This window comes from Aspergillus brasiliensis (genome assembly GCF_001889945.1).
Source record: "Aspergillus brasiliensis CBS 101740 unplaced genomic scaffold ASPBRscaffold_2, whole genome shotgun sequence".
Classification (NCBI taxonomy): domain Eukaryota; kingdom Fungi; phylum Ascomycota; class Eurotiomycetes; order Eurotiales; family Aspergillaceae; genus Aspergillus; species Aspergillus brasiliensis.
The window spans coordinates 3,476,383-3,497,201 of record NW_027137443.1 but is presented as its reverse complement, the minus strand read 5'-3'; the positions used below and the strand labels follow the sequence as shown (position 1 = coordinate 3,497,201).

The 20,819-nt window shown below is 51.3% G+C and overlaps 9 protein-coding genes across 9 annotated transcripts; 4 read left to right on the top strand and 5 right to left on the bottom strand.

The window, feature by feature from the left end:
- Nucleotides 1-1,045: 1,045 nt before the first annotated feature.
- Nucleotides 1,046-1,984, top strand: ASPBRDRAFT_72526 (uncharacterized protein; the record flags this gene model as incomplete). The annotated part of the gene is made up of 3 exons (XM_067629169.1): nt 1,046-1,352; nt 1,454-1,561; nt 1,624-1,984. 3 exons carry the CDS (start codon nt 1,046-1,048, stop codon nt 1,917-1,919), a joined length of 711 nt encoding a protein of 236 aa, XP_067483862.1. The 3' UTR covers nt 1,920-1,984.
- A 9-nt stretch (nt 1,985-1,993) lies between these two features.
- Nucleotides 1,994-4,190, bottom strand: ASPBRDRAFT_170781 (Zn(II)2Cys6 transcription factor). Its single transcript, XM_067619693.1, has 6 exons — nt 4,057-4,190; nt 3,905-3,999; nt 3,812-3,852; nt 3,196-3,758; nt 2,391-3,145; nt 1,994-2,322 (listed from the first exon to the last, which is right to left on the bottom strand). The coding sequence occupies exons 1-6, from the start codon at nt 4,108-4,110 to the stop codon at nt 2,064-2,066; spliced, it is 1,767 nt and encodes a 588-aa protein (XP_067483861.1). The 5' UTR covers nt 4,111-4,190; the 3' UTR covers nt 1,994-2,063.
- An 87-nt stretch (nt 4,191-4,277) lies between these two features.
- On the bottom strand, nt 4,278-5,791 carry ASPBRDRAFT_39108 (N-acyl homoserine lactonase family protein). Its single transcript, XM_067624076.1, has 3 exons — nt 5,451-5,791; nt 5,031-5,391; nt 4,278-4,924 (listed from the first exon to the last, which is right to left on the bottom strand). Exons 1-3 carry the CDS (start codon nt 5,490-5,492, stop codon nt 4,488-4,490), a joined length of 840 nt encoding a protein of 279 aa, XP_067483860.1. The 5' UTR covers nt 5,493-5,791; the 3' UTR covers nt 4,278-4,487.
- A 311-nt stretch (nt 5,792-6,102) lies between these two features.
- On the top strand, nt 6,103-6,828 carry ASPBRDRAFT_39107 (uncharacterized protein; the record flags this gene model as incomplete). Its single annotated transcript, XM_067624075.1, has 2 exons — nt 6,103-6,377; nt 6,429-6,828. A coding segment is annotated over exon 1 (241 nt), but the record flags the coding sequence as incomplete, so codon positions are not given.
- Nucleotides 6,829-7,995: 1,167 nt separating this feature from the next.
- On the top strand, nt 7,996-9,014 carry ASPBRDRAFT_27044 (DUF3431 domain-containing protein; the record flags this gene model as incomplete). The annotated part of the gene is made up of 3 exons (XM_067622324.1): nt 7,996-8,246; nt 8,301-8,906; nt 8,966-9,014. 3 exons carry the CDS (start codon nt 7,996-7,998, stop codon nt 9,012-9,014), a joined length of 906 nt encoding a protein of 301 aa, XP_067483858.1.
- A 2,626-nt stretch (nt 9,015-11,640) lies between these two features.
- ASPBRDRAFT_415272 (putative kinesin family protein (KlpA)) lies at nt 11,641-13,134 on the bottom strand. The gene has a single exon (XM_067624588.1). It carries the CDS (start codon nt 12,829-12,831, stop codon nt 11,779-11,781), a length of 1,053 nt encoding a protein of 350 aa, XP_067483857.1. The 5' UTR covers nt 12,832-13,134; the 3' UTR covers nt 11,641-11,778.
- Nucleotides 13,135-13,662: 528 nt separating this feature from the next.
- ASPBRDRAFT_665186 (coronin) lies at nt 13,663-16,291 on the top strand (the record flags this gene model as incomplete). Its single annotated transcript, XM_067628725.1, has 9 exons — nt 13,663-13,696; nt 13,750-13,778; nt 13,837-13,896; nt 13,962-14,104; nt 14,160-14,208; nt 14,276-14,379; nt 14,443-14,904; nt 14,956-15,664; nt 15,721-16,291. 9 exons carry the CDS (start codon nt 13,663-13,665, stop codon nt 15,916-15,918), a joined length of 1,788 nt encoding a protein of 595 aa, XP_067483856.1. The 3' UTR covers nt 15,919-16,291.
- On the bottom strand, nt 15,929-16,612 carry ASPBRDRAFT_39105 (uncharacterized protein). Its single transcript, XM_067624074.1, has 3 exons — nt 16,468-16,612; nt 16,358-16,420; nt 15,929-16,298 (listed from the first exon to the last, which is right to left on the bottom strand). Exons 1-3 carry the CDS (start codon nt 16,603-16,605, stop codon nt 16,233-16,235), a joined length of 267 nt encoding a protein of 88 aa, XP_067483855.1. The 5' UTR covers nt 16,606-16,612; the 3' UTR covers nt 15,929-16,232.
- A 353-nt stretch (nt 16,613-16,965) lies between these two features.
- ASPBRDRAFT_192729 (uncharacterized protein) lies at nt 16,966-20,183 on the bottom strand (the record flags this gene model as incomplete). Its single annotated transcript, XM_067620514.1, has 6 exons — nt 16,966-18,010; nt 18,072-19,098; nt 19,165-19,447; nt 19,502-19,887; nt 19,950-20,059; nt 20,140-20,183. 6 exons carry the CDS (start codon nt 20,181-20,183, stop codon nt 16,966-16,968), a joined length of 2,895 nt encoding a protein of 964 aa, XP_067483854.1.
- Between the last annotated feature and the right edge of the window lie 636 nt (nt 20,184-20,819).

Below are 20,819 nucleotides of genomic sequence, written 5' to 3'. Positions count from 1 at the left end.
CCCTCCTATTCAACTTACGCAACCTGCTGCTACCTACACCGACGTCCACCCCGTTCTACAATCTCATCTACACCCCTGCCAGCCTCCCGTACATCCTTCCCCAAATCGCGAAACGAAACCACCCACCCTGCATCTTCCCCAGCACGTTATACATATCCCTACCCGTATCCAGGTGCTCATAGTAAAGCAGTTTCGACAACTCATACGCCCGTTCCAGCTGCTTCTGCGCCTTTGGCCTCCCACCACATCATATTCGGCAAGCCCGAATCACTCCAATCCTTCTAGGAAGATGACTGAATATATATCGGATTCACAGGAGCATAGTTACACAGCACTTGGCGTGTACTCGGGTATCCTGGGAGAAGTCGACAAAGGGGTGATTGAGCTTGTTGTGGTTTATCTCCTATCTGGAACTGAAGTCATGAAGGTGTCGGGGGAGAGACTAGGGCTGCCTTCTCAAATTAGAGCGAGATAGACTTCGGTGCTGGGGGCATTGGGTAGATAGACAATTTTTATGTTATTGCTATTTATAGTTTCAATCATGTTAGAATACACTAACAGCGGACTACGCAGAGAGGGCTCTATCTATCGACTGTAAGTAAATTGACCCCGAACATATAAACTCTAATTAGTTTGTTCCCATCTGTCCACGTGGCTCAGCCCTAGAGGCTTCTAGAACGCCGACGCCGACAGTACACCCCCACATGCATGTCCATACGGAAGTCAATCCGACATAGTCCACTGATTACCAACAGTGACTAAAAAATAGCAATAGTAACTAACTTGAAGTCAACCCATGCTTCATCGATGGATAGTGATTCTCCACAGGCTGAAAACTCAACACCCCGAACCCGCTGAGTAATCGGGAACCAGAAGTTCAACTATATGCTCCTTGACCTAAGTCAATACATATAGATTGATCAAAATCCTCCACGTCTGATAAATCAACCTACTACCAAAAAACACCGAATCTCAATCCTACCTACCTCCCACTGCTCATTCCCATCTTTCCTCACCTCCATCAGCACAATTGCTACACTCCACCATGAAATCAACACCATCAAAACTCCTAACCCTGTGCAAATTCTCCACCGCCGCAACCCTAGCCAGTGCCAGCGGCTGGCACCTCTGGACCGGCAACTGTTACTTCGAGCCATTCGGGCCCGACAACGACTCGTTATTCCAAAGCGAGCACTTCAAGAGATATAACCCGGGGAATCATCCCTCGCTGAACGATTCGTGTGTGCGGAAAGTGCCCCTGTCGCGGATACCGAAGGAGTTGGTGGAGGATGCGCTGCGAGGGGGGAGTCGGTTGACGGAGAGGTTTTGTGCGGGGGTGTGGGGTGGGTATGGTAAGTTTATCCCCATTCTTCCTTAATGTGTTATAGTGCTGGGGAGATGTATGTACGAATGGGTGATGTGATGGGTTGTGTTAACGGTTGATGCTATGCAGGATACTCGATCCAGCGAACTATACTGGGTATGGTTGCGAAAGACGAGGGGAATGCGGGGTCGATGCTGTGGGATAAGAAGCAATTGCTGAGTAGTAGGTATGATGAAGGTAGGTGGTTTGACTCATAAGCCCTCTTGGATTATGGAATCATGCTGAAGAGATGACCACAGGAACAATAATAACCAATCACTTCAAGGTGGTTGCGAAAAACCCCACATCCATCATCATGTGGGGGGCAGAGTCTCCTTCAACAAACCCAGAAATTCGCCGCGAGATGGAAAATATATCTGAAGTCTCCACCAATGTCGACGTGGATAAGGGCGTGGTGGAATTCCGATTGAAGAATATTTTCTACAATGGTGCGGAGCGAATAACCGGGGATCTTTTCCCGCCGCCGATTGTGTGGTTGCATTTTCAGTATTGTAAGTTGTTGGTTGAAGGGGGCGTGAGCCATTGTGTGGTTTAGATGGTGGATGAATGTAGGTCAGTTGGGTAGGTTGGGAGGATCTAACGGACTTCGAGTGTATGTATTATATGTGTATTCTTTGCAAATTGTACTATATGGAGCAGACAGGGCATGACTAAAGTAGTATGCTGCAACGGTCGACCTTTAACTATGGGTATAAGTTCTATCCTTCCGCCTTGATATGGCGCGCACGCATATGGCAGCAAGCTCCGTAGTAAACCCGTCGAGATACTGCAGATGATGGAGTTCGCCAAGGGCTAGGTGTCGGACTGGAACGCACTGAATTAACCCAGGAACATCTTGTAAGAGCTCGACGTTGCGATGTACATCAGGACCATGGGGATCGGAGATGGTATCGCAAAAGAGGGTTAATACTGCAGTGACGGCGTAGAAGAGAATGATCCTAGATAAGAAACGGGATTAGATCTAGTCAGTCTTCCTTCGGCGTGATGTATATCCTAGGATACGTACCAAAAACATTCCCCGTGTACAACAGGCAACACTCGCTTGAGGTAAGACAGCGTTGACCGACTGGCGGTGATGGAGAGATTAATGCTAGAGGTTATACCACTCAGCCACGCGCCTGCAGGTTCAAAGGCTGAGCTGCGATAACGGTTGCTTGCTTGATGAATCGAGGTGACGCAGTAATAGTATGCTAATCTGAGCATTACGGCCTGGGTATTCACATTGGCGCTGATATGTGTATCATCGGAAAAGTACAACGTCGGCCGGAATTCCGAGGGAAGCGATATCCTCCACTGCTCTAGGGTTTCATCCAAGGCCCGGATACTCGACAGCAGTTGGGATGCACTCTGATGTAGTGAGGCTGCAGAATACAAGTCCTGGTAAATTCGGGACTTGAGCATAGATAGGCGAAGATCCCAGGGATACAGAGGGATGGTATTGTCATTGACCGCAATCATATCCTCCTGAAGGTTGATGTTATGCAGGCGCACATAGTCCGCGGGTAGACTCAAGTCGCAGTGTGTGTCGTTCATACAGGGTGGTTGGCCCGTTCTGATGCATATATCCTTGTCGAATGAATAGCAGAGCCAGAATAGATCCCGCAGATGGGATCTGATGTCGCTTTTGTCATAAATAAGGACACTAGAGGGGGCCGCCTTGGTGGGTAATGTATGAGCATCCAGCGCATAAAGAAGACGAGTAGCTATTGACAAGGTTACAGCTGCAGAGCGCAGGTCACCTAAGAAATATTGAAGTTGAACCTGGCGAGTAATCAGTTGTGAAACATAGCCAGGGATCAGGTTTTACACACTAGCATGATTAGGGATTGGAGTCCATCAATCGTCGTTTCCTCCATCACCGAGCTCATAAAGCTATGTGCTGCTAATGCACAGGATCGACTATCCATACCATCGTGGCTGGCATCGTCAAAGCCAAACAGAGACACAAGGGCGAGGAAAGAATATACGCAAGATTTTGCGCTGGCAGAGCCTAGAGATGGGGTAGGACTGTAGGCAAGATCTAGGGTCTTCCCAAATAGAGACCTGCTGACTACAGGAAATACTAGACACTCGAAGGAGGCGCTAAACACTTGGATGTGCCGTTCCAGGGTGGGCCTCGGAGGAAGGGGTGGAAGTGGCGAGGGCTGTGTCGTAGAGTCGGTAAAGAATCGGAGCGGCTTGAGCCATTGAAGTTCGAGAGCAAATAGCTTGTCAAATTCGATGCTTTCCCCTACCTGGGACTCAATCCATCTCTGGCCTTCCTCGGAGAAGATGTGGTATCCTGTGAAATAGGTGATGTTGTTCAGGAATGAGTTGGCGTGTCTCGGGGGGCCTATCTCGGATATTGATGGCAAACCGGATAGTCCGGGTCGATCTAATTCAGTCACTTAGTTGTTCCAAATGATGCATCGTAGAGGTGTTACCCACCATAATCGGCATTAGGCCCGGGTTCTGGGGAAGCCACTGGGCTACGAACACGGGATTAGCTGAGGTACTTGATGCCGGACGGCAATTTCATACCCAACGTATGCTGACCCTCGGAGTCTATTGTAGGTACAGGCCAGGTTGTGGTGCTGACACCAATCGCATTGTGGGAACGCAGCATCACATCGAATCTAGATGATGCAGTTGGTAAGGAGCATCTACAACCAGCCGGCTGCACCTGGACGTACCTTTTTCTTAAAACAGCTGTCGCATGCCCTTCGCCTTGGTCTCTGCGCAACCATCTCTGCATAGTCTTCAAACACTACAAATACCAAAGCAGCAGCTCAACCTGGAGACCGCGAATTATGTGCGCGAGTCAATGATGTCAGGTGAACTCGCCCAGCAGGACCGTCTCCGCTTAGTAATCGGCGACTAGGAACCCTAGTTTGAGGGTTACTTGAATCTAGATCGCATCAAGTTAGATTTGGTCGAGCTTAAATGGAAGACCCCTCTCATCCTCAAGACTCATCTTCTCCTGTGCTCCACTGCACTGGCTTGGCCATCGGACACCGGTCAAGGCACAAGACCGAGACGAGATTGCACAAATACCACTTCGATTGCAAACTTAACTATATCCATCAAGCCCCCATCACTAACAGCAGACATAATGCAACCCTATCTAAGCCACAAACCCAGGACTCTTCACAAAGGCATCAAAATAAGCCTTCTCATGGCCAAGACAAACCTTCGCATTTGTTCGCTGCACCAACCTTCTCACGTAATCCCGACTCCGATGCCACGTATTATAGTCCCTCATCAGGAAGCCCTGCGGTCGTCCCTCTTCATAATTCTCTTTCACGTGGAACATGTCCCCCGTTAGCACCACAGTCCCAGACACCTGAAACGTGAGCTCAACCACCAGAAACCCCTCAGTATGCCCAGGGCACATATGTAGGGTGACCCCTGCCCAGAGCTCCACAACCTGCTCGGATACCGTCTTCCAGTTCAGCAGGTCAGCCCGCAAGTAGTCTGGCCGAAACAAACCGCCATCATAGCCTGTGGCAGAGGCCCAGAAGGCGTTCTTGAGCTCTTGTTCATGACACCAGATTTCCACATCTATGGGTAACGTTAACTTAACCCTGTGCACTTCTTCGCTGTGGTTTGGGATGTATATCTCGACCCCATCTAGTCTATAATGAGGCAGACCGATAAACAAACTCACCTGTTCCGAAGAAATGCTCCAGTCCACCCGCGTGGTCTAAATGCAAATGGCTCATCACCACTGCCTTGATATCCGTGATCTCCCCGGCCCCGGTGGCCTTGACTGCAGCCGGAAGGGAGTGGATGTCCTTCACCCATGTACGGGGCGCACATTCTATGAATTCTTTGTCCCAGGAGGTGATGATATCCTCGCAGGAGCCCGTGTCAAAGAGGATGAGGCCCACGTCGGGATGGTAGAGGAGGGCGGCTATCATGAGGCATTGGCGGGTTTCATGGGTCTGGGGCGGCTGGTTGCTTCTCGGGACGTTGGCGCCAGAGAGAACATATGAGGCGTCGATGTCGAGGGTGCCTAGGTCGAGGAGCTTCGTAGATTAATCAGCTGCTGCGGGTGTAGATTTCTCCAGAGAAGTCTGATTCTTACCCAGAGCTTGGAACCTGCTGGGAGAGAGGAATGCGGGGACATTTTCGTCGGCGTTATATGGAACAGTAGGTTGTTGTTAGTAAGTGCTTTCTTGGGAGAACTGTCGGGTATGATGGGCCTCTTATATGCGCAGGTCGGAAGAGAAACCCCGCATTGCAATCAAGTTAGTACTCTCTTAGTCACTCGAGATCTCCACCCTTTAAAATAATGCTTCCATCTGCGGACTATGTGTTCTTTTCCAAGCCCGCCTAGATATGGGCTCGTTCAAAACTTCCTGTTGGTGAAGTGCGCGAAGTGCCTGGTAAACATCAGCATGAACTTCTGGTAAATGTGAGTTACTCCAGTAGAGAGCACTTATTTGTCGAAAAGGAGCCTTGTCCACATCTATTGCCAGTAAAAGTAGATGTACTTAGAGAGACTAATACTCCGTGACTATATAGTTGACTGGATAGTGAGTACATCTCCATGGTTAGTGGCAAGTGGCACCGATTTCCTGAGTCTAATAGTGGAAGCGTGTTTGATAGTCCAGACTTCCTTGGATGTCCCTGTGGAACGATTGGCGGAGTGGCAGATTACATCAGCCAAACTGACCGACTGTTGTTCAACTGCGAGTTTACAACCCTCTTCTCTCCAACGATACTCTTCATCTCTCGTCAGTTTCCGTAGTCTCATGACATATGTCGACCCTTTTTAGAAGAGTTATAAACCCCTTAGCGGCCTTAAGACATCGTCCATGGCCGTTATCACCAGCTGTTGCACCTCAGCTTGGTATCGAGGAGCCCATCGAAGAGGAAAAGACGCCATACTACAGCCCTGTGAACTTCTATCCGGCTCATCTAGGAGAAGTTCTAAACGATAGGTATCAGCTTGTGACAAACCTGGGTATGGCACTAATTCAACTATATGGCTGGCTCGTGATCTAAAACAGTCTGTCGTTCTATCGGCTTCTTTTCCCTCGGCCATCACTGATTAGTTTAGGTGGCGTTGGTTAAGCTATAGATACGTCGCCCTGAAACTCAATGCTAGCTTGCACCACACAAAGGGCGATACTGGTCAGTCTGAACTGGATACTATCAGACTAATATCCGGCAAAAATTTCTATTATAAGGGCTATTTCTTTGTTTGACGCCTTCTCGATTCATTTTCGTTTGATGATGGATTAAAAAAGTGTTAAGGGTTGGTATTTGAGCCTTTGCAAGAGCCCCTCTGGCTATATAGAACAAGGTTCATTGGAGCTATACCCTCAGATGCACTCAAGATCATGCTTGAATGATCCTCCATGGGCTTGATTATCTCCATACTGAGTGCCATATTATACACAGGTTGAAGTCAAATACGGAAACTGTATTAGCAATTTAATATCAGACCTGAAGCCCGATAACATAATGGTGAAAGTTGAAGAGACTTCGATTCTAGCAAAGGATGCTGAAAATGAATATAAAACCCCACTTCCGCGAAAGACCTACCCTGACGGTCGTACTATCTATTTATCACGAAATAACTACGGCCTGACTCAAAAGTCTATTAGAACTACCCAGATCACAGACTTGATTTCTCTATTAGTGGTAACAGACCCAATGATGGGTGCATACAAGCAGAAATCTATCGTGCACCAGAAGTCATTTTAGATGCTGGATTTGCATACAGGGCCGATATATAGATCCTTAATATTATAGTACGTAATCCTCTCCCAGGGCAGTTCAGTGACGTCTCACTGACATTCAATATTCAGTTGTGGGATGTACTCGAGGGCAACGCAGGCTTCAAGGATCTTGACCACCCTGTGTTGGTGGTTATAATGAGCAGAACCACTTTGCATACATCATGGCATTACTGGGACAGGCCCCAAAGAAGCTCCTAGATACTGGTAAAATAACATCACACTTTTACACACCATCAGACAAGCCAACAGCAGTAAAAAGCATCTGATCAAGGTTACTCATTAACCAATCGAAAAGGGGAATTTATCGGTCCAAATATCGACTCAACGAAGTTTAACTTCCAAAGTTCACCTAGCAAGATCGAAGGCCAAGATAAGAGATTGTTCATCGAATTCGTGAAAAGGATGCTCAAGTGGCATCCACAAGAACGAAACACAGCAAAAGAATTGCTCCAGGATCTCTGGCTTTACGCCGAATTTTTGAGGAGAATTAGTACACAAAGGAGTTATGTTATTGTTATCAGTACTTCCCTTTTGAATACCTAGCTAGCGTGCTATTCGAGTTCAACTACATTTCAAAACTGAAATCGACGACGCACGAAAAATGTTCCCGAGGGATTCCAGTATCTCCAAAGTACATTTTATTATTGCGGTATCACCAGCGGCACCATGGATACCTTTTCCGCGCATTCCAGACCCACTGCAATGTAGTTATGCCGCGGACCCCCGGGGTATGTGACGCTTGCAGCAACACCGAATAAGACACCTAACTCATAGGCAGAGGTACATTATGGATGGCATTGGGCGCTGCGCAATCCCACACAGGGAGAGTGCGAGAGCTTGCTGTCGATATACCTTGTCTTCGCTTGTTACCTGCCACTCACCATGAGAAGGCCATCGCGCTTTCAAGTATGCATTGGTATATTCTGCCTCATCCCTTTAATACTCCTGGAAAACCACCTCGAAGATCTATGTGATCAGTATCGCGCGCAGGAGTATATACTTGATTGGTTGAGCTCCAATCAGGTCAATCAAGAGAGGATATCATCTCCTCCAGTCCGGACAGCCGACAAGGTAATTGTTGTTGCAAAGCTTCAGAATGAACGAACAGAGTGGATTGAGCAAGAACTACCAGAGTGTGTAGTACAATAACTATAAGTCTAAATATACTGTTCACTAACCATGCGAAGCTGGCAACGAGCTATCTACATCGTCAACCCGTCCCACGAAGTCGCAAATGATGACCGACAACTCACAACACCCCTTAACAAGGGCCATGAGTCCATGGCTTATCTAACGTACCTTATAGAGCACTATGATAGGCTCCCTTCCACTATGGCCTTTATCCATTCGCATCGCTCGGGCTTTCTTCGAGCCTGGCATGTCGATGCACCTTTACATGATAACGTCTGGTCCCTGAAAGCCCTACAATCGGACTTCGTCCAGAAGAATGGCTACGCCAATCTACGATGTAACTTGAATCCCGGGTGCAAAGCTATCTACCATCATGTAACACGTGATATCTTCACAGAAATCTTCGAAGGCACCAGCACACCGCCACGAAATAGGACTGATATTGCGTCTGGGAGTGAGAAACATGCCCTCCAAATCCCAGACAAGGTTGCGGCTGCATGTTGTGCCCAGTTTGCAGTATCGCGAGAGCAGGTGCTGCAGCGACCACGCGAAGATTATATCAGAATCCGACAGTGGATTATTGATACGCCGCTCGACGATGCTCATAGCGGGAGAGTTATGGAGTATCTGTGGCATATCATCCTTGGCAAGGAGTCTGTCTAGTAAGTTCAGTTCTTGTTACTGGCAATATGAATGGCTTGATACTAATTGCGCAATCTAGCTGCCCAGATGAAGAGCTCTGCTATTGCCAGGTATATGGGCTGTGTTGAGGGACTACTTCGTCTTGCGCATTTGTGTATAGTAAGCGTGATTTGCTGCTCCCATACTCATTGTAATCCTATAAGATGAATCTCCCCTCATATGATTATCTGAAACAAGCCCTATAGAGACAACATCCTCCATATCCCCCACCCGGGCCACAACCTGCTGCGCAACAAGCACGCCCACCTTATGCGCGATGGTACGCAGAGATCTGTATGCCCACGATCAAAAGACACTGTAGGGTAGGATATGCATTTGAGCCGAGATCGATGTGCCAGTCGGTTGGTTATAGAGTCATTTGGGGTATCCGCAGCTGAGGAGGTTGTAGCGGTAGACTTTGTAGCCGGAGACTACTATGAGAGGTGGGGGATGAGGTTGCTCTATATGAGGGAGGAGACGGGGGTTTGGACTAGTAGTTAGTAGTTTCCAATGGATGTGTTTATTATGTAGTATGTTGTCCTTCATAAATGTTTGAAGTAGCTCTTCAATTCTTACTATTGTCACAGATGGTTTTGGGTAGGTGGTAGCTGATGGACATTACTAGTATGCAAAGACGAAGCTGTAGAAGCTTAAGCTTCCGATGCTTTGCAGGGTGCCCATGTATGGACTAGGTAAAGTAGTACCATCGTGAAATAGAAGAGGTCTGCTCAAATTCACACTGTAATAGAGATCACATAGACAGGTGGTTAACGACAGTATGTGAGGATTGTATGTACGCTCTCGATTCACATCTATTCAGACAGAATCGGACTCAAGCTGCTGACAAAAGAAAATCGGCATAAATTAAAGCCAACAATATCCACATGTATACAAGACAAAACAGGCTGATATCTCACTCCCAAGAGAGGAAAAAGGACTCCCAAACACCCCTGCCAAGGCCTGGATCATAAAGGCCACCTAGAACAGAAAAATCAAAAGGTATCATAGATTAAGAATCACGAACACGCGCTTGCCGCTTGGCCGTCCCAATATGCGTGTTATGCACCTTGGTCGCAAATTTGAGACTGGTCAATGTCTCCGCCAGATGCGCTTGCAGCGGGCTCACCATGACAAACATGAGAGTCTTGGAGTTCCCTCCCAATGAGAATTGGAGGAGATATGTAAGCTACATACAAGTCAGTCACTCGGCTGAATGGTTAAATTCGGATGATACGAACCTTGCTGTTCCTGTACGGAATGTGTCCGCCCTCTTTGCCCTGTCCAAGGGCGGCGATAACATCACCCAGACAGCTCAGGCTGCGGTTGATGTTTTGCGTCTCTTTCAAGCGTTCGCCAGTCGCACCGCTGTGGCTTAGACGCTCACTACCAGCCAAGTCAACCAAGTTGAGTGTGCCTTCGCTGCGTTCACCGGTAATGTCATTCTCGCCAATCAGCTTGAGAATGAAAACCGAGTGAGACCGGGAGGATCGTTCGTTGGCCTTGGTAGCGGCCACAGAGCGATTAGAGGCGGCCCGCTTTAGGATTGTCTCGACCATCTCAGGAGACTCCAACCGGACAGTGGTGACATCCGTGATGATCGTCTTGCCTCTCTGCATATCGTGGCGGATCTCCAGCTTCTTCTTGTCCAACTCTTCAGGGTTGCCCAGAAGGTCGTTCAGGTTCTCGTTGTACACTTCAACGAAGTTGCCCTCCATAGTGTACCGCCAGCCCTTCTCTTCCAGGCCTGTGGCTGTCTCATAGATCTGGTGCACTGCGCGAGGAATCATGCCGTCGAGCGAAGACATCGTGTACGTCTTTCCACTACCAGTTTGGCCGTAGCAGAAAATGCACACGTTGTATCCGTCCAGGGCGCTTTGGACAAGTTGGCTGATCTCATCGAAGACTTCCGCATTCTGCGTTGACGGTCCGAAAACACGATCAAATGAAAAGTTGCTGTTCTTTCTTGTGATTGCACCGAGACTGCTCTTCTCTTCTGGGCCTAGAACAGCAATCTCCTTGCTGTCCTCTGTCTCGTCGGGGTACTGAATCTGAGCCGAGCCAGTGGGAGGGTCAGAGGGGAGCGATGGGCGAACTCGACAAAACACGCGAATGTTTCCTTTGAGTTCTTGCACCTGATTGTGAAGTTTCCTCCTTAGGGTCTCTTCCTTCCTCAGCTTGTCCTTCGTTGCGTTGGTCTCGGCTAACGCATCCATCATCTGCTGGTTCAAGCGCTCAAAGGCCTGCGATTGCTCCTCCCGTCCGGATTCGAGGAACTCAATTCTTGCCTTGAGCGCGCGAACAGAAGACTCCAAAGTCACGCTGTTAGTACTGGCTGTGTCCAGGTTCTGGCGAAGATCCCGGTTGCTCTTGCGCTCACGTTCAAGTTCCGCCCGCAGAGCTTGCATGTCGTCGCGAAGCGTGGTGATTTCTCGTTCTTTGCTGAGAAGCTCCATATTCGACTTTTGCGTGTCAATGGCAGTCTGTGAGGTCAGCTGGCCGATCTCCCGAAGGCGAGCAGCTCTTTCGTCTTCCATCTCATGCTCGAACCGTCGCTTCAGTTCTCGGATCTCCTCTTGATGTTGCGAGGCCAATGACTCCAGCTCCCTTCTACCATCGAACCGGGCAGACTCCAATTCCCTGCGCTGACGCGAGCTTATCTCGTCGATCTCCATCTCATGCTCTCTCTGCGCATCTTTCAGCGCATCCTCCGATGCTCCTAGTCGGGCCTTGAGTGATTCCATCTCAACGCGCAGTGTGAGGTTCATGTCGGTGATCTCCTTTCGGGAAGCCTCCAGCTCGCTGACTGTGATAAATTCTCAGCTTCAATGATGTTCGGTCGTGCTTGTCCACGTTCTACTTACCCCTAGACTTATACAAGTCAAGTGCTTCCTTCATGCCAGTACTTTCCTGCCCGGCTTGGCTCATCTTGGTGACAAAAGTCTTCATGAGGTCTTCCATTGTCTTTTCACGGCTTTCTTGGTCCCACTCGGCACCTGTAGAAGAGTTAAATGTCTCGATCGCTGAATCCTTGGTAAGAAATTGCGGCAAAGGGGGTGGCTTCTTCCTCGCGGAGTGCTTTTTGGGGGACAACAACTTATGCGACGCAGGCTTGACTGGGGTAGTCACGGTCGTGATCATGGAAGGTAGTGATCCAACCAGTGCTTGCGAAGGCAAAGGGGCAAAATCCAATGTGTCAATGTGGGAGGGTTCCAGGTCCAACTCTTTGAGGGAAGCGCACAATAAAGTCTCAGGACTGATATTGGGCCACTTCCGCAAAGCACGATTGCTTGACGTATGGCATGGGGCACGAAAATTTGCAGCAGAAGAACGAGCAAAGCAAGGGGCTGGCCTACCCTTTCGTTTTCCTAGAACAGTAGCGGCGGAGTCCTCCTCATCATGCGTATCCAACGATGTCGCGGGGCGTGGGATGCCGTGGCCGTTCGGTCTTCGGGAGCTGGCGACGGAGTGTGAGCGAGACATGCTGGTGTGTGGTCGAGCACCGGGAACCCCGGAAATTGTTCCTTTCGTTCTTGTGGATGTGGTGGCTGATCTGGTCAAGGTGGAGGATGAGTGCGAATTAGCGCGAGTGTGGACTCTTGTGGTGCTGTTGACGCGCGACGATGCTGCTCCGGCTCCGGCTCTGCCAACCTCGGATGCTTGCGTGGTACTTCTGGGACGTGATGGTTCTGTGACTGTCAGCTTCTGTCCGCAGTTCCGTTTCCACAGATCCTGACACATACGCGACAGGCTCGATGTCTTGCTGGCTACGGCTCCCGCAATGGTACCGGGTTGCACAAGACCGGAGCGGGCATTTGTCGAGGCTGGGTTCATCTCTTTTAGACCAGTGGGAATTCGTGAACGGGCGGACGGTCTGGACTGCATCTGGCACTTTATATCAGCACTCATGCTCCGTCAAGTGCGATCAATGGGATCTACCATATGGTCGTTCTCCATGGCTTCCACGAGCGGGTCAACTTGACCCCTGACAACTCGAGAATATGTGGGCTCAGGGAAGTGCAATGGAAGAAAAAAGCGCGTGTTAGTAGAATACAAAAGCAAAGACAGTCAAATCAGAGTCAATCTGCGACCTGTTAGGGGCAGGACTGCATCGCAAGTCGGGCCGTCAGCGGGTCGTTTTGGTGCAGGTCGAGGCAGCGCAGGTGAGTTTATCAGGATGGATCGATTGCCGGCCAGCTTTGGTGGGCGTTTCTGGAGTGACGGCGGGCGGTAAACAAACTTGGCTGACTCAGCCCGGCCCGGCGGGGTGCGCTATTGCCCCATCGGGCTAGGCGTAATGCTGGTCATGAATACCACAATACCGTTTCTTGGTTTGCTTGGTTTGCGACGAAACTCTTCTTGGTTGATTTCGAATTGAGCATCACTGGGATAGACGAGATCAGTCTACAGATATTGGAGGATTGTTCTTACAGCATCTTCATTGTCCACTCTAGTACTCCATCTCTCCCAGTGTCTCTTATCGTCCACTCCTTCTCCTGCTGAGCCACACTTGTTCATCTCTGGCCCGCACGCGGGTGTGCCCACTTCCCACTTCCACTTCGCTCTCCCTGACTGGCTCCGTAACGGCGGCTGCTTTCAGACCGACAAGCTTTCCCCGTCTCCCCCCAATCTAAGGTCATTGAGACCCTTTTATCTCTCTCAATTGCCTCCGTTTCTTTCATTGTTATTTGTTTTTGTGCCATTTATCCCCCCCCTGTGTCTCTCTCAACTGCCAGCACCATGTCTGGTCGATTCGTGCGTTCCTCGAAATACCGTGAGCTCGATCTCCCCCTCCCCACAGGCTGCCCGCAATCTGACAGGTAGTAGGACACGTCTTCGGACGGCCGACGAGAAAGGTGCGCTGCGAGCCCCTTGAACCCTCACAGGCTCGACATCATCTCACATTCGTCGCAGGAGCAATGCTATGATAATCTTCGTGTTTCCAAGAACGCCTGGGATACCAACCTCGTCAAGGTTCGTCCATTGTTGCCGCCGCCCCTAATTTACCACCTGCCAGATCCGTCTGACGCTACAACTAGGCCAACCCCAAATACCTCTCCGTAAACTGGGAAGCTGGTGGTGGAGGTGCCTTCGCTGTTATCCCTCTCGAGGAGCGCGGGAAGCTGCCTGAGAGGATACCTCTTTTCCGCGGTCACACTGCCGTGGTCCTCGATACCGACTGGTGAGCAGTGGCTGTTGTGAACACCCTGATCGTAGCACACGGCCAACATAACTAGGAACCCTTTCAACGATGACCTGATTGCATCTGGCTCTGATGATGGCAAGGTATGATCTCATTGCAGTTGCATAGCACTGCAGGTCCTGTGTTCAGTACTGATTGATCGCATAATAGGTTTTCCTGTGGCGTGTGCCGGACAACTTCACCCTTCGCCCTGATCTTGACCCCGATGAGATCCAGGACATCGCACCCGTTGGCAAGCTTTCCGGTCACCCGAAGTGAGTCAACTGTTATACACTTTGACAGTCGTGCTGGGCGAACACATTCTGATACCCTCACAGAAAGATTGGTCACGTTCTTTTCAACCCCGCCGCTGAAAACATCCTGGCTACGGCCTCCGGCGATTACACCGTCAAGATCTGGGATATCGAAGCGGGTGCTCCGAAGCTGACCCTGAACCTGGGCGATATTGTGCAGTCACAGTCCTGGAGCGCAAACGGCTCCCTCTTGGTCACGACGTCGCGAGACAAGAAGCTGCGCATCTGGGATGTGCGTCAGGAACGCCCCGCGCATGAGACACAAGGACACTCTGGTGCCAAGAACAGTCGTGCAGTCTGGCTTGGTGAGCACGACAGGATCGCAACCACCGGTTTCTCGAAGATGAGTGACCGTCAGCTGGCTCTGTGGGATATCCGCGCTCCCCGGGAGCCCATCAATGGATTCAAGACCCTTGATTCTATCTCCGGTGTATGCATGCCTTTCTGGGATGAGGGCACACAGTGTCTGTACCTTGCAGGAAGAGGGTAGGTCTACGGAGACACCCGAAAGTAATGGCCGTGGCTGACAATCTCTAGTGACGGTAACATCCGCTACTTCGAGCTCGAGAACGACAAGTTTGAATACCTTGCCGAATATAAGTCTGCTGATCCCCAGCGCGGCATCGCGTTCATGCCCAAGCGTGGAGTCAACACTCACGACAACGAAGTCGCTCGTGCCTTCAAGACCGTTAACGATAGCTACATTGAGCCTATTTCTTTCATCGTGCCCCGCCGTGCGGAGACCTTCCAAGACGATATCTACCCCCCTACAACTGGTCTTAAGCCTGCTATGGGCCCCTCTGAGTGGCTTGCAGGCAAGGAGGCTATCCCGCCTAAGATTTCCATGGCCAACCTTTACGAGGGTGAGGGTCTGAAGGAGGTCACCGGAGTGCAGGACGCCCCCACTTCCACCATGGGTGCCTCTGAACCCGAGGCGGCGCCGGCACCCAAGGCCGCTGAGCCTAGCCCCGTGAAGAAGGCCCCCGAACCCACCCCCGAGCCGACCCCGGTGGCCAAGCCCGCCCCGTCCATGAAGGAGCAGGGTGCCTCGATGGCCGCCATGGTCTCCAAGTTTGCCGACGATGAAGAGGCCGAGACCGTGGAGGAGGATTCGAGCTTCGAGGAGGTGCAGAAGCCCGTCGAGCGTCCTGCTCGCTCTCCCGAAGCCTCATCTCCTTCCATCAAGACCAGCCCTTGGCACCAGAAGGAAGAGGAGGTCAAATCCCAGGCAGCCAGCCCTGCTAAGGTGAGCAACCCTATGATATCGAGCAAAAAGGCCTTCCCCAACTGACAGCCATGCAGTCTTCTCCCGTTATCACCCCTGTTGCCGCACCATCTGACATCTCCACCGGTGCTGCCGTCGCCGCGGATGCTGTGCAGCGAGAGATCGGAGCGATCAAGGATCTGATCGCCGAGCAGACGAAGACGATCGCCTCCCAAGCGCAGCAGATGCAGAGCCTAACTGCAGAGATCGAATCCCTCAAGGCTAAGCTGGGCTAGCCTCCTTTTTTGTGTCTCCAGAGCTTTGGATCCCTTTAATGTACTGTATTGAATTTCCTTAGTCGTCTATCTTGTCTTGTCTTGTCCTACCATTATTATCATCCCTACCAACCCTATTATCGCTCGGAAAAGCCTTGCCCTGCCCCTCTTTTTACACCCTTCTATGTCCATAGCCGTCATTGTTGTGTGTTGTTATATTCTTGATGACCTGCAGCATGATCGCAAATTTCAATGTCAATACGAATACCAGTGTCTCTCTCTATCTTTCTCTCTCTCTTTATTATCTCTATGTGTTGTCGATTCAGCGGTGGCAATCAGACTCGGGATGAGGGCGAAAATTGGATAGAATGGAAGCTTTTCTCCTCAGGCGGGTTGTAGTAGTAAGTAGACAAGAAATAGATCACCACACTTTGTCCACTCGATAGTGATTCCACCCCAGTGATAAGACAAGCAACCACATAACGATCGTTACGATCATTGAAGGACACGAGTCATAGGTCAAGTAAGTAGTATATCACATTCTCCACGGCTTCACCTGACAACTACTAGTAGTATGTGAATCTTATCTACATTGTCATAAATCGCTGCAGCTGCAGCTGCAGTCTGAGTCTCTGCAAGCACACACTCTCTCAAGTATAGATAGTAATGAAATCCGCCCGCAACGACACGATCACGAATGCACGCCATGCAATTTTGGAAGCCTTTTCTTCTTCTTCTTCTTCTTCTTCTTCTTCTTCTTCTTCTTCTTCTTCTTCTGATTGAAGATTTGTGACAATGATGATGTAAGCAATGTTGGATATGATGGAGCGCTTGAGTGAAAAGAGGACATCTTGTTGTTGTTAGATTAGGAGGATATCCGTGGGCTTCTCTGATTCTATGCTCTTTGGGTGATAGGAGGTAGGAAGTAAAGGGATACTTGTGTAGAAGTATTTTGGGGTGAGTGAGTGGTGTTAGGGGCTTTGAATATAGGGGTGTAGTCGGGATGGGGAAGTAGGAGGTGGACGGTGGTGGAAATAGAGAGATATGAAGGGTGTACGAGGAGAGCGATTACTTCCATCGACCTGCTTCACGCTCCTTCTCGACGCGCGCAGCCCGAGCATCGTCGTTTTCTTCATCCTCGTACTTGTAACTGAAGCGACGCCCGCCTGCCATGGCGCGACTGTCTCGCTTCCGCGAAGACTTTCCACCGTCCCGGTCAGCATGCATGGCCTCACGACGTTGCTGCTCCTTCAGCATGCGCTCGCGATTCCTGGCCTCTCGCTCTAGAGTATGAGGGTCTTTCTCTGGCTCTGCAGCAGCTGCAGCAGAAGGTTTGTCCTCATCACGGTCCCGCCTCGCGCGGCGGGACTGACGGAAAGAGTATTCGCTGTTGACGGGGGATTCAGAACGGTCGCGGCGAGAGCGTTTGCGGTCTCTGTCACGCTCCCTGTCGCGTTCTCGATGGCGGTCTCGATCGCGATCTCTCTCCCGATCTCTGTCGCGGTCGCGATCTCTGTCACGCTCTCGATAGCGATCACGATCCCGGTTCCGTTCCCGACGGCGGGAGTCTCTATCGCGGTCGCGGTCTCGGTCTCTCTCACGGTCCTCGTCGCGACGGCTTGAGCGATCCTTACCAGACCGGTAACTGCGGTCTACCGCATCGCTGACCTTGTTTCTGGGTTCTTTCTCTTCGGCCTTTGAAGAGAGATGATCGGGTCCGGCGGCGTCGCCGTTGCGACTCGGGCTGCGGCTCCAGCTACGGTGACGATGCGAGCGATGCGACCGACGACCGCTGCGTCTATCCCGCTCTCTGTCGCGACGGTGAGTGGACCTTCTGGATTCTAGAGACGGGGAGCGGACACGATGGCCATCTTCTGCAGTGAGTGGCTCTTCGTACTTGTCCTCTCGACGAGGCCTCCTTGGCCGATCTCGCCTACGCTCGGATTCCTCTGCAGCACGATTGACACTCGGGGAACGTTCGCGATACCGGCGACGACTATCGGAGCGAGATGGAGGAGATCGCGATCTTGATCTTGACGCAGATCTAGCTCTCGACTTGGATCTCGAGACGGACTGTGGGCGCTGGTCCTCTTGTCCGGGGGTAGGGGTTACACTGCGAAGGGAATATTAATATTAGACGGGTTTGCAATGGACTGCATGTACATTGTTCTTACCTTTGTGAGGCTTCGAGCCTCATGGGCGTCACCGAGGACCGTCCAGGGAAATTCCGTTGCCGGAGAATGCTGGTGTTGGGAAGACCCTCACGCATCGCTCGGGGAGCTGCTGGTGCACCTTCAACACCCTGTCCACGAGGTTCAGGATACATGTTAGGGCCCGTCATGAACGGAGGACCGTTGAAGCCACCTGGACGTGCGCCTGGGAAGGGACCGCGCATATAGCCACCTCTGCCAAAGCCGTGTCCCATCGGGCCAGACATGCCCATAGAGCCACCCGACATGCTTTGTGCAGCGTGGACTTGGTCTAGACTATCAATTGTCGGTATTCCACGCAGTTGATTGTCTTCCTGACCTGGAAGTTCTTGTGTGGAGTCTCTATTGATGGGGTCGGATTCACCGTTCTCACCCATGTTTTCAGCAGCAGCAGGAGCAGCATCATCTCCTGCGGGAGCATCTTGAGCAGAACTGACGTCGCCGCTTGGGGCATTCTCGTCGGCTCCTTCCTTATTGGCTTCAGTACTGAGCTCCCCCGACATGTCCCCAGATACGCCATCCTGACCATCACTAGGGGGATTATGGTTTGGGAAGTCTGGATAGTTAGCATTAGCAGGATGATTGGCTTGCATATGCCCTCCAAAGCCACCGCGACCGCCGGCGAATCCTCCCCGGCCACGGCCACGGAACGCGCCTCTGCCATGACCGGCATAGGAGCCATTGGGATAATCTTGGCTAGGAAACTGCTGCGGCTGCATTTGAGCATGAACACCGTTGGGTTGAGACATATTATAACCGCCAAATCCAGAGGGGCCCCCAAACTGCGGACCCATACCATTTGCGAAAGCATTTGGATTGAATTTATCTTGGCCTCCATTCCACATATTGTTCTGTGAGCCGTCCCATCCCCCATACATCCCCTGACCCGCGTCGAAACTCATTCCCATGTTCATGCCATTCATGTTCATCCCGTAGCCTCCAAACATACCCTGATTCGCGGCCACTGGGTCCATCGCCATACCGGGCATTCCTAGCGTGCACGTTAGTTCATCAGTCCAAAATCGCATCGGGGCGGAGATGACGAGGGGAAACTCACCCATAGCGTTGGGGAAGTTGAACATTCCATTGTTCATGAATTGGGCCATGGGGTTGAAACCGCCGTTGTTGTTCCAAGCCATGTTAGGGAACATCCCGGCACCCATGCCGAAGCCCATGCCATTGGGGAACATGGTTCCCGCTCCGGGACCTTGGGCCGCTTCGTCATCGTTGGCTTGATCGGTCTTGGCTTCATCGGCTCCATTGTCTTCGCCAGATCCGTCGTGTTCGACATCGCCAGCATCGTTCTGCGGGTCAGGAGGGACACTTGCAGACTGGTCATCCTGCGCGGATATCATGTCAGCCTAGATCCAGCCAATTAAAGTTGGATGTCATACTTGAGCCCGAGCTTCAGCAGGTACTTCGTCGGTGGCACCTAAGGCGCTCTGTGCATTCAGATCTCCGGCGTCCGTAGGGGGTGCAGTCTCTGCTGGCGGAGCATCGACCGTTTCGGTAGGTGCTGAGACTGCGGGGGCTAAGACTTCGGGGGCACTCGACACCGCAGGCGTCTCCAGTTGAGCAGGAGTGCCATCCGCGGTTGTTGCACCATTGGTGGTTGCGGGCGTCGCAGGGGTTGTTGACTGCCGCTCCTTCTCACGCTTCTTCTCCTCGGTACGCAGAAAGGCCTTCAAGGTGGTGCGGAGCGCTTTGTTCGGCTTGCATAGATCGGGCGAGATGGGAGTATGAGCGCATACGGGGCAAGTCTCTGGGAGGGAAGCCTGGCCTATCGGAAGCTTCGTTAGAATGGAACGAAAGTATAACACGGAGCCGTCAACAGAGGCATACAGTGTTCGCAGATCGCTTGGTCGCAGCATGGTAAGCGGAAGGCGTTCACGGCAAGCTTATTGCACATGGCGCATCGCAGCTTGAACGGGATCTCATCTTGGGTGAGAGAGCTGGTTGTAATGGAAGGCGGATCAGTTCCCGAGCCAGAGACATGTAAGACAGAAGAGCGCAAAGCTGGAATATGACCTACCTGGCAATGTCCATCAAGCCCGAAGGCTGATCTGCGACAGCCATCGGGGATGACGAGGCTAGTCCAGAAGGAAAGATAAGTCCAGAAGAAAGGTGTCAACGTGCAGAATAGGGAATAGTATGGGGCCACACTGGCAAAGACAAATGCCGCGATCTAATTCGCCATCAATAGGAGGTGGCAGCCATTCCTGCTGGCGTCGCTCGGAAATGCAAGTCCGTGAATCGACAATCGGGGTGAATGTCGCGATGGACAATCTGTGCCTGTTTGACCAAATTTGGAGGCCGGAGGCGGGCCGGAGCGGAAGAACCGCCTGTCCGAGCATTTCCGGCGCATCGCCCCGCCCTTCTGCTCGGCTTCTCCAGCGCCTGCGTTCGGTGTTGTATCCAGGCTGGAAGGTGACATCGATGTTCTGTTCTATCGCTTGGTTACCAGTCCCGTTACGCTGGGTTTGTTGGCTGATGCTGCTGGCGCTTGGAAGGAATGGGGATGTGAATGGGCTCCTCTCTACGGGACACTTGCTGACCAGACTAACTACAGGTCCAGCCTCACCAACGTCCAGAACGTGCGGTTTCAGATGAGACTTTGTCATTTGCAGTCCACTAAACAATTAAGTTTTGGACCGGTCATAGGGATACTATTCAAGGCGGCACAGCGACACCGCCAACTGCGGCGACTGGACC